At 48.1% G+C, this 15,260-nt stretch overlaps 2 protein-coding genes across 6 annotated transcripts in view; both read right to left on the bottom strand.

The window, feature by feature from the left end:
* The window catches only part of GAD2 (glutamate decarboxylase 2), an 88,668-nt gene extending 82,679 nt beyond the window's left edge, over positions 1 to 5,989 (bottom strand). For both annotated transcript variants that reach the window (XM_005564810.4, XM_074001255.1), the window contains exons 1-4: positions 5,878 to 5,989; positions 5,096 to 5,155; positions 4,764 to 4,913; positions 3,479 to 3,712 (exon numbers count right to left, since the gene is read on the bottom strand). In XM_005564810.4, the coding sequence (XP_005564867.3) occupies positions 3,479 to 3,712; positions 4,764 to 4,913; positions 5,096 to 5,155; positions 5,878 to 5,953 (520 nt within the window). In that variant the 5' untranslated portion in view covers positions 5,954 to 5,989. The remainder of the gene's footprint in view (positions 1 to 3,478; positions 3,713 to 4,763; positions 4,914 to 5,095; positions 5,156 to 5,877) is intronic.
* A 4,222-nt stretch (positions 5,990 to 10,211) lies between these two features.
* MYO3A (myosin IIIA) overlaps positions 10,212 to 15,260 on the bottom strand; it is a 272,505-nt gene continuing 267,456 nt past the window's right edge. For all 4 annotated transcript variants that reach the window (XM_065520424.1, XM_045399709.2, XM_065520426.1 and 1 more), the window contains one exon: positions 10,212 to 10,907. In XM_065520424.1, coding sequence (XP_065376496.1) covers positions 10,766 to 10,907 — 142 coding nt within the window. In that variant the 3' untranslated portion in view covers positions 10,212 to 10,765. The remainder of the gene's footprint in view (positions 10,908 to 15,260) is intronic.

Here is a 15,260-nt window from a genome sequence, read left to right as displayed (position 1 = left end):
AGAGTTAGACACAGGGAAAAGATAGAAGCTGGGAAGGAGCACATTTTAGCAGGATCAGGACTTGTGCATCTACTGTGCATTCTCCAGCATTATTTTATGTCCTTGTGGCCTCATGGGGTACCTTCTACCTCTGACGCTGACCCCCTCAGTTTACCCATCCACGAAGGGTGAGAAGGCCTTTTTGCTGCTGTGGCTGCTGACGTCTGGAGCAACCCTTCACTCCTCTCTGCCTCACTGACTCCCCATTTCATTATGCTCGCAGCTGAAATCACAGCCGCTTCCTCCCTCCCGATGCTCCTTCATTCCTCCATTTCTCTTTCCCTAAGCCTTTTTTTTTCAAGTGAGGAAATTAATAAGAATTATCAACTGTATCCATTAATCTATTCTCCCAATTCATATGCATTTTCTGGATGAATGTGGTGTCTATGATTAGACAGTATTTAACTCTAGGGAAACTTGGGAATGAAACCTCTGCATAAGATGGAGAGAGATTGTGATGGGTGTGTTGTGCCTCTGGATATCAGAAGGCCAGTCCACCCTGATGATAACTTTCTGTAAATGGTGAAAACAAGTTTGATGCTTTCATTGCTAGGTTTCCCTTCCTCCCTCTATATTTTTTGACCTTGCTCTGCCATTTCACCTGAATCTCTCCTGCCTCAAAAATTTCATTCCCTGATCATGATGTGAAAATAGGGAGGGAGATGGTTTGACAGGTCAGATCAACAGGCCCTCTTGATGTCTGGCAGAAATATTCCCCTAATGACATTTGCTCTCGTCCTGTGGCCCCTACAGGCTGCTTCCTAGGGCTGCCCAGCAAATCCAGGCAGGGCTCTCTCCAAGGAATTGTGAGACCTGCCCCCATCGGTCAGCTGTCCCTGCAGCCTTTGGCTTCCTGCTGCTGTCGCCACCCTGCCAGGCCCTGTGATGGGAGCAGAGCACACTGCGTCAGGCATCGGGTGGCCACACACAGCCTGTGCGGCCAGGAAGATGGTGAGCTTGAGATGTGAGAACGGCTGCTTAGACTCAGGGATGCTCCCTGCAGACTAGCAAATGAGCCCGGAAGGATACGCAGACTCTGGGAACAACCAGCCTCAGGCAACTCTGACCCTGCTGCTCAAGATCAGTTGGGAAGAGGCCAAAAGTCGGTCCAAACTGCTCTTTGTGTCCTGGCAACATTCACACAAGGGCGGCCTCATCTACTGTCGCTTAATTCCCTTTGTCTGATGGTTTGGTAAAAGATTCAGGACCACATTTAAGTCCTACTCTTCCCCAGCCAGCACCACCACCACCAGCATCAAATCTAATGATCTCTGCAAATGAAAATTATTCTGGAATTCTATCATTCTCTGCTCAGTTTTCTGTGTTCCAACATTTCTTTTTACAGAGGTAATTTTAACAATCGATGAAGACTTCATTTTCCCACTGCCCTTCACTCCTCTCTAAGCTTGGAGCCCTAGTGGAAATCAGGTTAAGGTCTCTCAGTAGAAACAAGATGATAATATGCATTTTATAAAATCATCTCTGGAGGAGCATTAAAGTGTCTGGTAGTAGCAGGGATGGCAACTAATTTGAAATATCCTAAATAGTACTAGATGACAAGTATGACAGTTATAGCACAGAGATCTATAAAGTTGCCAGCTGAATAGAGAAAATGACTGCCGTTAATGTTTTGAAATGCTATTTGAAGGAAAAGGCCAGCAGACTAAATATGTTATGAAAACTACTGAGAGATTGAATTGATATGCCTTGCTTAGAAATCCAACTTAATCCATCACATTTTTATCTGAACTTTAAATAAAATACATTACAGTGATACCTAACAGTTTCACAAGCATTATGGCAAAATCTGAGTATTGAATTAGCCCATCTTTTCCTGGCCCTAAATGCAACACTGATAGACAGAACTATTACTTTCACTGACTTGCAGCTCCCATTATCTTAACTCTTTAGACTGCATTTCAGGCACCACTAGCTTTCAAGGATGAAGACACAAAACATTCCCAAAGGTTCTTTTGGTTTGGTAGCAATACAAACAATAGGTAGCAATTTACTATTAACATATCTAAATATAAGGTATGGGGAATGGGTCAAAAAAATGAATTAAAAGCATCACTCAGGATTGCACTATGAATGCAGGAAAAGCTGAGGAGGGGTAGGAAAATTTTTAATGCCTGGTATAAACATCACGTGGGTTCCTTATGAACGCTGAGGATGATGTCTAATACACCTTCAAAACTCCTATTCCATAGCCTGACTTTGATAGAAATCTATGTCCCAAGGCTTTTTGTATGCCTACCTTTCTTCTCTGTTGGTATAAATAATGTGAACAAAAAGAAAAAAAGAACTAAACTTCTCACAGCAAACATTTTAAGAATGTTTCTTATTGATTAGCGTAATACTGCTAATTCATCAGCAAAAAATTTGCAATCTAAAAAGATGACGTTTCTATGGTGATGTTCATGTCATATTTCACATTTTTTATTTGCTAGCAAATCTCTTAAAGGCTACACATCAATTTAGATCCATAAAGTTCTCCCCGCCCCTGGAAATTCATTCATACTTATTTTTATTGCCTTAATGAAATGCCATGCCATCGTGTATCAGGATGATTAGAGACAATGTAAAAAGCGAGGTTAATCAAGACCTGGGCAGATGAATAGCTGACTTTGTGTAGATAACATGAAAGCTCGGAATGCACCCAAATAAATGTTATAAACGAAGCTGTAACATGGATGAAATATAAAGAATCCTGTGAAAAGCCAAGAGACCACAAAAGCACATTTAAAAAAATTTCCCCCTAAGGATATCTGATTTGCCCCTCCCCCCTTTTTCCTTTATCTCACATACACAGTGGCTGGGAGGAACACACATCCATATATAACATGGCTGAATTGCTAAGCTAGCCTGTATCATGTCTGCTTGTGTGTTGTGCACATCTCCTTAAAAATAAGTGAAAATCTGAATTCAAATCTGAAAGGCTGGCCTTTTGACACAATGTGAAAACATCCTTCCTGCTCAATGATTAATAGGGTGGTGAGTCCTGTTTCTGACCAGTTTTATGCCAAAGAAAATACCAGCACAGCACTGGTATTCGGGCTTTTGTTTGGATCATACATTTTTGGAGCTTTTATTTCCATATTCTCTTTCTCCATTTGAGTTCTTTCTGCTGGTTTCTGCTGATGAATGTTTGCTTCTACACCAGCGGTTAATCTCCGTGTCCAAATACATGCAATGTAAAATCTGATGATTTACACTTAAATCATGTTTCTGACATTATCAACTTCAGAAGCATGAGCAATAACAGTGGAAGGTGTTTTGGATTAGAATCATTCTAATAATGACTATTTTTTACGTGATGAAAATAACTTTGCAATTTTGAAAATATCAGTAACTCCATCAAACAAAACATTTTATAGAAAAAAATAAAATAAAAATTGTAAAAGAAAAAAGAGCTTTATTATTTTCGATGAGACAATACCTGTTTTAATTGCATATTTTAGAGTTGTTTGGCAATGCATCAAAATTTCCTCCAAATTTTGTGGTTGGTCTGCCAATTCCCAATTATATTCTTGGAGAAGCTCATTAGGATAATGGAAATCAATCACTTTGGTTGATCTATCGAAACTTTTCACCACATACTGAAGTAAAATGTTCATAACATCTTGCAGAAACGCCAAAGTGGGCCTTTCTCCATCACACGCCGGCAGCAGGTCTAAAGAATAGAATTAAAATGCCACATTTTAATTTTACTGTGAAAATATTCAAGGCAAGATCTTGATGAGGCAATAACATTTCTTTGAATTGAGAGATTTCATGTTAAATAAAGCTTTTGGAAACGCAGAACATTTTTCTTTAAAAGGGAGACATTTTTCAAAGGTGAAGGGAATGAATGAGAGAAATTACGACTTCTCCTCTTCCCCAAATGACTGCATTTCAATTCATAACTTATATTGTTTACTTTCTTTTTTTGAAGAGCGTGTGTCTGCGTTTATCTGCTTCACAGGAGTTCGTCCTAAAGGTTGTTTCTCAGTAAGCCATCTTACGTGTTTACGGAAATATTTCACGTCAGAAGTGTTTGTCTGAATGCCTTCAGGCAAACCAAAGTGGAACAGGAGCCCTAGTATCTCTGGTCGGCTAGGAAGGCCCGCTGTTTCTAAAGTCAGTGTGTGTGTGTGTGTGTGTGTGTGTGTGTGTGTGTGTGTGTGTGTGAAAGAGAGAGCATGTGCGTATGTGTGTCTGCATGTGTGTGCGCGGGCATACATTTGGGAGACGGTGTGTAAGCGCACGGGGGTAAAACTTGGCGCGCGGGTTTCATGTGAATGGAATCGTTATCTTGTGCGATTGCAGCTACAAATCACTCTCGTGATCTAAAGACCTAAAAAAATTATGCAATTCTGCATTCTCGGGCACATTTGGAAACCGAGTCCCACCAGAGGCCCCAGCGGCCTAGGGAAGCCAGCCGTCATCGATTCAGTGCACGCACGAGCGCCTGGGCCATCGGCCACCCGCCACCCCAAGGGCCGCGCTGGGGGAAGAGCGCCACGGCGTCAGAGCCCTCTTGGAGCTCAGAGGCCAGGTTCGGGGGCTTGGACCCAGCGGGCAGGTCCCGCATTTCTCGCTTTCATCTAAAGATTCTGGCAGGTCCAGCCTCCGCCGCCACCTCGACGCCCCTGTCGGGTTCTCAGCGCCGGGTCCCCACCGGCCGAGGTGGGCGGGGCAGAGAGAGGGGCAGGGGCGCCCCCGGGCTCCGCGAGAGCCTTTACCTGTTGCATGGAGAAACCCGTAGTTGACATCCGCTTTGGGGCAGCTGCAGGGCTTCTGGTCGCAGGCGCAGGCGGCCTTCCGGGCGGCGACCCGCGGGGGTTGGCTCCCGCCGCTCTCCGCCGGCTTCTCGGCGTCTCCGTAGAGCAGGGCTGGGTAAGGACACCGAGCGCGGGCCTCGTCTATCCTCCGCCGGGCCCGGCTCCCTCGCTCCCGCCCACCCGCAGCCAGGAAACCCCGACTCCGCTGACCCGGATGCGGAGGTGAGAAGACGGCTTGGACCCCGTGGGCCGCCAGCGCGCGACCTTGCCCGCCCCTGTCCCTGGGCACTCACCGCACAGTTTGTTTCCGATGCCGCCCGTGAACTTCTGAGCCACTTGGCACCAGGCTCGCGCTGCAAGGAAGGACAGGCAGGCGGACAGCGAGGCGGAAAGAGAACAGCAGACGGACGTGTGAAATTTCGTTCTGTGTGAACATCAATCAGTCCCGGGTCCGGGAAGGGGCTGCATTCCTCCTGGGGGCCACTCAGGACTCGGTGAGGCCGGCAGGTGCGGGAGGCAAGCGGGAGCCTGGCAGCCCGGGCCAGCCCTCATTTACCTGATCTGTTTCCCAAGGAGAAGCCCACACCGCTGCCCTTCCAGGTGCCAGTCGGCTCAGGCAAACTCCTCTCCCTGCCAAGCTTGGAGTTTTCCTAAATACTGAAGCTATCCATTTTTTCGCAGGCTGTCTTTCTAGACCAAGAAATCTCTCACCTTTCCCATATTTTTTTTTCTATCTTCACGGTCACTCTGTCCCTCCCCAGGGTCCAGACACCTGGATCTTAGCAGCGCCCCAGGCCCATGGATTTCCATGTCCCCGAGACACCGCGGTCTTTGCGGGGCTCTTCGAACCTTCTGTGGAAGGGGCCCGAGACTATCTGGGCGTCTTCCCAGGGGACAAGAGGCTGTAGAGGTCTTGAGCTCTTAGGCCGTCAAGGACTTAGCCCAAAAGCAGGGAGACGCGCCCGAAGAAGTTTCCTGTTGCGGGTGGAAAAACCTCCTTCGTCTTCTCCGTAGCCCCGCAAACCCCAGACCACCGCAAAACTCTCCCGCCGCAGGTCCCGGTTCTCTTTCCTACCTGTGCCGGGATTGTCGGAATCCCCGGAGCCATTTTCCGACCCGAAGGACCAAAAGCCAGAGCCCGGAGATGCCATCGGCTTTGGAGACTGGAGCAGGTCGCCTGCGAGTGCGAGCTGCGGGCGAGCTGCCTTGGGCTTGGCCCTGTGCGCGCGTGCGTGCCCGTGTGGCGGGAGGAGGGCACAGCCCGAACACCGGCGGGGCCGAGCGGCGAGGGCGGGTGTCACTCAGGAACAGAAAACGCGCGTGTCTGAGTGTGCGTGTGTGTATGAGAGCTGGAGACAGGGTTTAGGGACGTGGCAATGCTTTGGAAGCCGGGAAGCCTTAAAAGGGACGGGTACTACCTAAGGGTCCTCGGAGCCCGGACTCGGGAAAGCGCGGAGAGCCCCAGAGCATTTGAGGGAAAGGGAGTCCAGTGGGGATGAATGAGGGGGCGGCGGAGGAAAAAAACACGGGAGAGGGAGGGAGCTGAGTCGTGAGGATGCGAGGCAGACCGTGCACGCCAGCTGGAGTCAGAGTGAGGGGGTGGGAGGTGTGCCAGCGCGTCCTCTGGCGAGCCAGAGGCGGGAAGTGCGGGCGGCCGCTGTCCCGGGTGCTGCCACGGCCGCTGCGCGCCAGCGTCAGCGAGGGGCAGACTGGGGAGACCTCGGCGAGGCGGGGAAGCGTGGCCCAGAGGGGTTTTCTGTGTGCATCGATTGGGGTGTTGTTTGAGGTCTAGCTCCTGCTGAGGGGAAGGAAGCGGGGTTCCCCCGCCGCCCTCCTCCAAGCGGGTGCTGAGGTCGCTGCGACCTCGGGAGCTTGCGCCCCGGGCCGGCATCAGGCGCCGTTCACCAGCCTGGGGAGGGGACGGCGGGGGAAGGGCTCCTACCCGCTGATGGGCTCATTTCAGCGCCTTAGTAGAGCCTGACGCCTGCCTGCTGAAGCGCGCCGTCCCCGGGGGCGCACTGTTCCTGCGCAGCCAAGGGCTAGATCGCGGGACCCACCGTCCAGCCTCTGAGTGACGGCTGGGAAGAATGACTGCTGATTGAGGCAATTAAAATCCACGCTGGAGTCTAGAGGACCTCGGGCTGGGGGAAAAAATAAAACGAATGGAAACTTCTTGAAAGGGAACGAGACAGAGCGGCCAGAGTGGGCAGGATTGATGGCGGGTGGGGGATGGAATCAGGGTATTTGGTGACCTTGGCCCGCGGAGGCGTGGAAGGGCCCGCGGCTGGCGTGGAAGGGGAATCTGTGTGTGCCTGGGAGGAGAGAACAAGGTTTCCAACTAAGCAATCTCGGCTTTCCAAATCTGAGTAGGAAAGAAGGCATCGCCTGAAGGGCCCTCATTTCAAGGGACTTCAAACCATTGTCCCCACTCGCCCCGAGAGAATCTTCGCGGCAGCGCCCGGGAGCGCGAGATTGGCTCTCTCTGAGGCGTATTAGTAAGAGTTTTCTCTTTTTCTAATAAGAAAGGACGAGAAAGTCAGAATCTTTTTCGATGATTTCCTTTCTACAAAAAGCTGTTACAGACAGGGAGGACGCCCTGAGGATTGGGAGCCCTTTGACGGTTTACGCTGCATTCTCCTGGCAGTGGAGATGAACTTCAAGTGCACCTCGCATCTCCGGGGCTCTGGGGGAGAGGGAGGGAGTGAGAGAAGGGAAAGGGCTGACTGAGGTCGGCTTCCCGAGGCGGCTGCTTTCCCCGCGCCTGGCCAGAGCGCCTGTCATTTCCATTGTGTTCACAAGCCGTTTTCTTTCTCTGACCTCCTGAACCAGCTACCAAAGCTGCTACCAAAACAGAGACCGGGGGATCCCGTCTGGGCGAGCACCTCTCGACCCTCGCTTAGAAGGGACATCCTGGGGCACATGTTGGACGCATACAGGCCCAAGTCCTCTATCCTGGAGCACAACTGTCCCTGGTCAATTCTCTCCACAAAGCGCTGTCTTCTGGCGCGCCTGAGTCCAGGGGTTCCCTGAGGAGTCATGGGATCCACACTATGGCAGCTGGGTCCAGTCACCAGGATGAGAGCAGGGAACCAGTGGGGCCCTGATAGGGTCCTGCCGAAGGCTGGCGCTGAGCGCGCTAGGTGGAGAAGTCCGGACCAGGCTGTGGGAACCTGGGTGATCGAAAACTCAGGGCTCAATTTGGCTCCTCCTTTTCGCTCTCTTGGCTCTGACACTCCAGGTCACCACGATAACAACTCCGGAAACCTAAAGACTTGCGGTTCAGCCATCTGCACTTCAGGCATGGCAGCTCTGCAGCTCTCTCCAGCCTCGCAGAGGCTGGTTCTTTGTTGAAATCCATATCAAGTCCTGCAAAGGTTTTGCTTCAAGCCAGCAGTCTAGGGTTGCAGAACTTTCTACTATGGATGAGTGATTGAAAACATAAAGGTTCTTAAAAATAAGCGTTTAAAACACACAAAACCCCCAAAGAAGAAACAGATGAAAACACCCGAATTTAACTGATTTTTTTTTTTCTTTTTGGTAAAGCAATGGCTTCAAGTGCTACCGTTTAAACTCCATTAAATCTCACAGCTCTGGAGTACTTTCGATCTAATGGTGGTATTTACATTTTTTATTTAAACGCACCCTACTTCAGATGCAGACGGGGATCTGATTTGTCTTTGCTGAAGGCTGTCCCTCCCTAGACGGTAATTTGCTTTGTAATGACTTTCATTTCACTAAAGAGCCCATTCCCCCTCTCCGGGACTTGGGCTTGGAGATAACAAAAGAGCTCTGGGAGGTAATAATTACAGTCATTAGTTCACAAAGGAGGCAGCCAGTGAACGGGAAGGGAAGGCGGCCAGTGCTGGGGGAAAGATTTGGAAAGCCCTTCCTCAGATGAGGGAGACAGACCCAATCCTCCGGCTTGTAGGGACAGTTTCCTTAGGTGTCTGTGGTTTACTAGGATGCATCTCAGGCTCACCCAAAGAAGAGTGTCTGGCACACATTTTCCTCTGTCCTTCCCATGCTTAAGTGTCAAAGGACAGAGAAAGAAGGGAAGATGGAAAGAAAAGGAGAGGAAACAAAGAACCACAGAAGAACACAAAAACACTGCAACCAAGCATTCACCAAGCCTTTGCCATTCTCTTCTCTATTCTCACTTAAAACATTGGTGCAGGGAAAATTCAGGGAGGGAGTCTGTTGCCTCCCTCCCTAAATTCTCCCTACACCAATAGAAGTAATAGAAGGGGCTGAGTGCCAGGGCTCTTGTCTGCAGGGGCCACCCCAGAAGGAAGCCTAGAAGGAAGCCAGACAGAAAAGCTGAGCTCAGCTTACTGCTCCTTACCCCTGGCCCCTGCTCCGCCCTCACCACAAACCCAGGCCTTCTGGAGGCAAGTGGACAGGTGGCTAGAGGTGGAAGGGGGCTAGGCCACTTTGGGTTTTAGACAGCCCTGCCCCTCCCAGCCCTTCTCTGGTGACCTGCTGTGCTGGTTTCCTGGGTACTGGCCATAAGGCTGCTCAGTGCATTCACACAGCTGAGGGTCACTCCTTACTTTTCAGTCGCAAACCCAGTGAGGCTGTGCTGCTAATCCAGGGAACAAGAAGGCCTGGAGTGCACTTGGACTCTGCCCTGCCATAGCTGCAGGTTTCCCCTTGGCCACATTGCAACTGTAAAATGAAGAGTTGTCTCTGGGGACCTTTTGGTGCCAACTCTTTGAGTTGGAGAGATGCCCTGTGGACCAGCGGTACAACAAACCTTCTGAGCCCCCTGCACGTGCCCTCACTCACTCCTTGAATATTTCCCCAGAGTCTTGACTCCGGCCTGTGGGTGCAGGAGCCAAGGGCACCTACACACAAAAGCCCCATCCTGGTCAGAACCCTTCTTCTGATTCCATGCAACAACCTCATCACCTGTCCTCACCCTCTCCAGGTTGCTTAGATGGGAATGTCAGTTTCATAAAACAGCTTAAACCAGGTTTTAGAATAAGGTGCAGTCAACCCAGTAATGCAAACTTCTGTCCACCCACTAGCCTCCCCCATTTTAAATACACACAGAGTGGGAGTAGCAAAGATGGCCCCAAATCTGCAGACTGGGAGAACCTGAAATCTGACAGTTCCACCCAGTGGCGGCACCAGCATCTTTATAGATGGGGCCAAAGACAGCCATACAAATTGGGAAGGCATCGTGCAGGCAAGCACGTGTGGTGTGTTGGGGATTTAGAGATTGGAGGCCTCTGCGTTTGTGTGGCAAGGGGTTTTAGCTTAGATTGTGTTTGTCTGAAGTGGCTGGGTGGTGCTGGGAGTTCGCTGATGAAGGCACCTCAACTCCCCTCCTTGGGCACCGTCACCAGCACAGCCTTATAGCAGAAGCCCCAGAGGGGAAAATGAGGGATCAGTCACGCAAACCACGGGTTTTCCAAGGCACTTCCTTTATTTAGCAACCTTAGTAACCAAAGGAAGAGAAAGAGCAAGTTTGAGATGAAGTACATCTTCGAAATTCTCCCCACCCCTCCCGGGCTTTTTTCTCTTAAGATTCAACCGCTAGCATGTGTTCTGTTGGCTAAGAAAAGCCGTTTCCAAGAAAAACATCTGTGAAGTCACCCCAAATGAGAGAGAGGTTGGCGAGATCCCAGACGCAGTGGAGGCCACAGGAGTTAAAAAAAAAAAAAAAAAAAGAACAAAGAGATCGATTCAGGGATGCCGCAACTGGCGGGCTGGTGAGAAAGGAGGGTGCGGGAGTTCGGCCAGAAGGCGTCGGGGGAGGTTTTCCGAGGGCTCCCAGGTCTCTTCTTTCCGGGCACGGAAGGCCAGCCCGGGCACTTGAGGGCCGAGCGCAGCAGGCAGCCTCTGCGGAGATCAGGGCCACAGCTTCAGTGCCTGCTGGTGCCAGCCCGAGTGCCTGCTCGGCCTCTGCTGCCCTGCAGGCTCAAGCGCCTTCCGACGGCGGTGTCTGCCTCCTTGCGCGGTTAGGACTGCTGGACTAGGCGCCGGCGCTGGGAGGTTTTGCGCAGGAGCCTCCTGAAGTCGTAGGGGTTGGCTGCTGCCCCTCTCTCCTCCTCCTTCTTCTCCTCTTCCTCCTCCTCCTCGGGGCTCTCCGCCGCCCAGCACCTGCAAGCGAAACCCAGGGCCCGAGTGTCAACCGCACCACATTGAGCAGCGCGTCCCCACCTACCACGAGTTAGGCGGGTCCCCTTCCTCTCACGTTCCGCCAACCGCGGACGTTTAGGAAAGGCACAATTGAAATGACTGGATAATGGCCAAACGTATCTGCGATAATTCTCAGCAAGTTTTCAAAACTCCTCTAAGCTGAGGAGCAGAGGGGCTGGTGGAGCCTGGTGATGGTGTTTAGATACGTGCTAAGTAAAGCTTCAGAAGGTGCAGTTTGGAAAGGTGAGTTTGGATTGCAATAATTCACAACCAAAAAACAAATATTTATTTTAATACCTTAATTTTAACACACTTTGGTCAAACAGAAAAACTCAAATTGCCTAAATAGACACTCAATATTTTCCATTTTAAAACTGCTCAGATGTTTCTTTAAAAAATGCTCGCTCAAAATCTGACCAACAGCTCTGGTAGTGGCACCAAGAGCTACGGACCCTGTCGGCTTTTTCAGTGTTTCAGTGTTTTGAATGAGGTTGCTGGGCTAAGTTTCTGAACCAGCAAGCAACCCCTGCCAGTGTTTACCTTTAGATTCTGCAGTTTGTCTGGGAAGTGGGGTATACCCTAAAAATGCAACTGCATAGATTCATTCACTCCTCACTCATTCATTCATTCACTGAGCACCTGCTAAGCACCAGCCACCAGTGTAAGTGATGGGTGAGCAGGAGTCCTTGCTGTCATGGAGTTTATAGTCTAGTGCAGGAGAGACCCACGGACAACTTGAAAACACCAGGTGGTAAGAGGTGCTGCACAGAAAAGTAAAGCTGGGTAATGGGGAAAAAGTGGTGTGTGTGTGTGCATGTGTATGTGTACAGGCAATTTCATACAGGGTGGTTGGAAAGGCCTCTCTGATAAGGTGATATATGAAGAGAGACCTGAAGGAAGAGAGTGAGTAAGCCATGCAGATCTCGTGGGGAAGGGCAGTACTTCCAGGAGGATAGCTCAAGCAACGTAAAGGCCGCAAGACTAGGGTATACACATTGTGTTCAAGGAACAGCAAGGAGACCACTGTGGCTTGAAAAGAGTAAGCAAGAGGGGGAAATAGCAAGAGATTGGAGAAGGAGGAATGAGGATAGAGTGTTCAGATAATTTAGTGTTCAGATAATTTGGGACCACCTCAAGGACTTGACTTCTACTTACAGTGAGATAAACACTGAAGGGTTCTGTGCAGAGGAATCACGCATAACAGGATCTGTCTGCCAGGATGAAAGCAGGAAGGCCTGTTAAGAGATTCTGTAGTAATCCAAGCAAGACTGATAGTGGCTTACACTAGGCTTGTGGAGGAGGAGGTGAGAACTGGCCAGATTCTGGTCATACTTGGAAGTAGAACGGAAAGGGTTGGCTCACTGATGGATTAAATTGGGGTGTGAAAGAGAAGAACCAAGAATGTCCCCAAGGCTTTTGGCTTAAACAACTGGAAGGATACTGTCATTTAATAAGATGGCGAATACTGCAGAGAAGCATAATTTTTGCAGTGGGATAAAGATTTTAGTTTTGGTTATGCTAAGTTAGAGATATTTATTAGATATTCAAAAGGATATCAAATATATGAGTCACGGCAAGGCTAGATATTTCCGTTCACAAATTTTAAGTACAAAGACAATATCCTTCCTTCCTTCCTTCCTTCCTTCCTTCCTTCCTTCTTTCCTTCCTTCCTTCTTTCCTTCCTTCCTTCCTTCCCTTCCTCCCTTCTCTCTCTCTCTCTCACTCTGTCACCCAGGCTAAAGTGAAGTGGTACAATAACAGCCTCACTTGCAGTCTCAAACTCCAAAGCTCAACTGATCCTCCAGCATCAGCTTCCTGAGTAGCTGGGACTACAGGCGTGAGCCACTACGCCTGGATACTTTTTTTGTTTTTATGTTTTTGTAGAGACAGGATCCCACTAATGCTATCCAGGCTGGTCTTGAACTTCTGGGCTCAAGTGATCCTCCTGTCTTAGCCTTCCAAAGTGCTGGGATGACAAGCATGACCCACAGTGCCAGGCCAGGAATTTTAAGTACACAGACAATATTTAAGGTCATGAGAGTGCATGTTGATAAAGCAAAGGACTGGGACACTCCATTATTGAGAGATCAGTGAAATGAGAAAAGTCAGCAGGGAGAATGAGAAATAGCAGCCAGTAAGGCAAGAGGCAAACCAAGAGAAGTGCTGTCCTGAAGGCCAATGAATGAAGTACTTAAAGAAAAAATGAGTAACATAGGTGTAAAATCACCGAGCATGGCAAAACGGAGGTCACTGTTGACCTTGGCAGAGGCAATTTCAGTGTCATGCTGGGAGAGGAAACCTGAGTGGAGCGGCTCAAAATAATAGGAAGAAAGAATGTGCAGGAGGTAGTATCATTACTCTTTCAGGTTTTATTTATTTACTATACTGAAGAGCAGAAAAAGTGGGTGGTTGTAAAGGGGGGATTGGGTCAAGGGTGTATTTTATGATGGATCTGAATGCATCATGTTCACTAATTGCCAGAAATGATTTGGTAAAGAGAACAAACATTCAAGGTGCAGAAGACAGAGGGGACAATTGCAGGACAATGCCCTTGAGTCAGTGATAGGACTTGAATTTAGTGCACAAAGGGAAGGTTTCACTTTAGCTAGGAGGGTGGAAAGGTCATCCATAATATCCTGAGGGAAGTAGATGGGTAAGTGGTAGGATAGATTCAGCATGTGTCTGTTATCTGCTACTGTTATAAAAGAAGGTTGTCAGCTGAGAGCCAGGAATTTTGGAGGGTTTGAGGAGAGAAGAGGAAGTTTGAAAGAATGGACTGGGAAAGTGGCATAAAGGATTTTTAGGGAAATGTAATATTGCAAAGTAACTAAGGGCCTGCCTAAGGTGTGGTCATAATTTTAAGTGGGATTAAATTGTTCTGATTTTACTCAGCATTGGAGTTTACCAGTTGAATATAATTGAAGGAGAGAGGGCAAGGCCATTGGAAATATATGCAAATGAATGAAAATAATGATGAAAGGAGAGGTCTAGGATGTGGCCTGCAGATGGAATATGCTTTTATCCTGGTCCATTCTGAATAGGGAATTAAAAGGCAAAGAAAAAGAAAAAGACCTTTGGCAAGGTCTTTCAGGACACCCTGAGCCCAGTGGATACTTGACAGGGAAGGTCAAGTAGCATCATGATGGGTATTGAAGGAGCAGATCATCCTCTTTTGAGTGACTGACTTGAATTTTCATACCTATTCAGCTTATTTCTGTTGTAAGAATATTAAATGTCAACTATCTTCCAGGTATATCACACACATTATTTCTAATTCTAAGGAAAACTCTGCAAGGCCTTAGATTCTTGTTATTCTCAATTTGCAGATGAGAAAACAGACTGATCCTAGTTGCTATGGCTAGTAAGAAATGGAGTGCAGATTCAAACCCAGGTCTATAGGTCTCAAATCTTATGCTTTCCTCCTTGTATCCTTTTGCCTCTTTTTTTGTTCATGCTTCTTTCACAATTCTCCTGTCTCTTAAATGAGGCACTTGTGTTCCATCTTATTTTCCCCTTTTCATCCTCCATTGATCTTTTTGCCATAATTAAAACCTGCTTATGCCCTAAACACCCCACATCTCTCACCACTGCCCAACAGAGACCCCACTAGGTCCCATCTTCAGAGGAGACAAGCAGATGTCAGCCTCTTGTTGTCCTCTTTTTCTCTAGTGCCATTCTCTCATCACCGATTGCCTGCCATCAGCTTTTATTCATTTAGTCCATGAGAACAATGAACTATCAACAACAACAACAACAAAAAAATCAAGAAAACAATCTCACAGTAGCTACAAAAAATACTTAGGAATAAATTTAACCAAGGAGGTAAAATACCTATACACTGAAAAGTATAAAACACTGATGAATGAAACTGCAGATGACACAAATAAGTGGAAAGATATTCCCTGTTCATAGATCAGAATAATTAATATTGGTAAAATGCTCATACTACTCAAAGCAATCTACAGATTCAATGGAATCTCTATCAAAATTCCAATGACAGTCTTCACAAATATAGGAAAATCAATCCTATAATTTATATAGAACCACAGAAGACCCCAAATAGTCAAAGCTATCTTGAGCAAAAAGAAGAAATCTGGGAGACATCACACTACCTGATTTCAAACTGTATTAAAAAGCTATAGTAAGTAAAACAGCATGGTACTGGCATAAGAACAGATGCATAGACCAATGGAACAGAATAGAGAGCCCAGAAATAAATCCAACATTTACAATCATTTGATTTTCAACAAAGATGCCAGAAACACACAATGAGGAAAGGACAGTCTCTTCAATAAATGGTGTTGGAAAAACTGC

The sequence above is a fragment of the Macaca fascicularis genome, chromosome 9 (assembly GCF_037993035.2).
Source record: "Macaca fascicularis isolate 582-1 chromosome 9, T2T-MFA8v1.1".
NCBI lineage: Eukaryota > Metazoa > Chordata > Mammalia > Primates > Cercopithecidae > Macaca > Macaca fascicularis.
The sequence above is the reverse complement of the archived record's forward strand: the minus strand, read 5'-3'. Positions and strand labels throughout refer to the sequence as shown.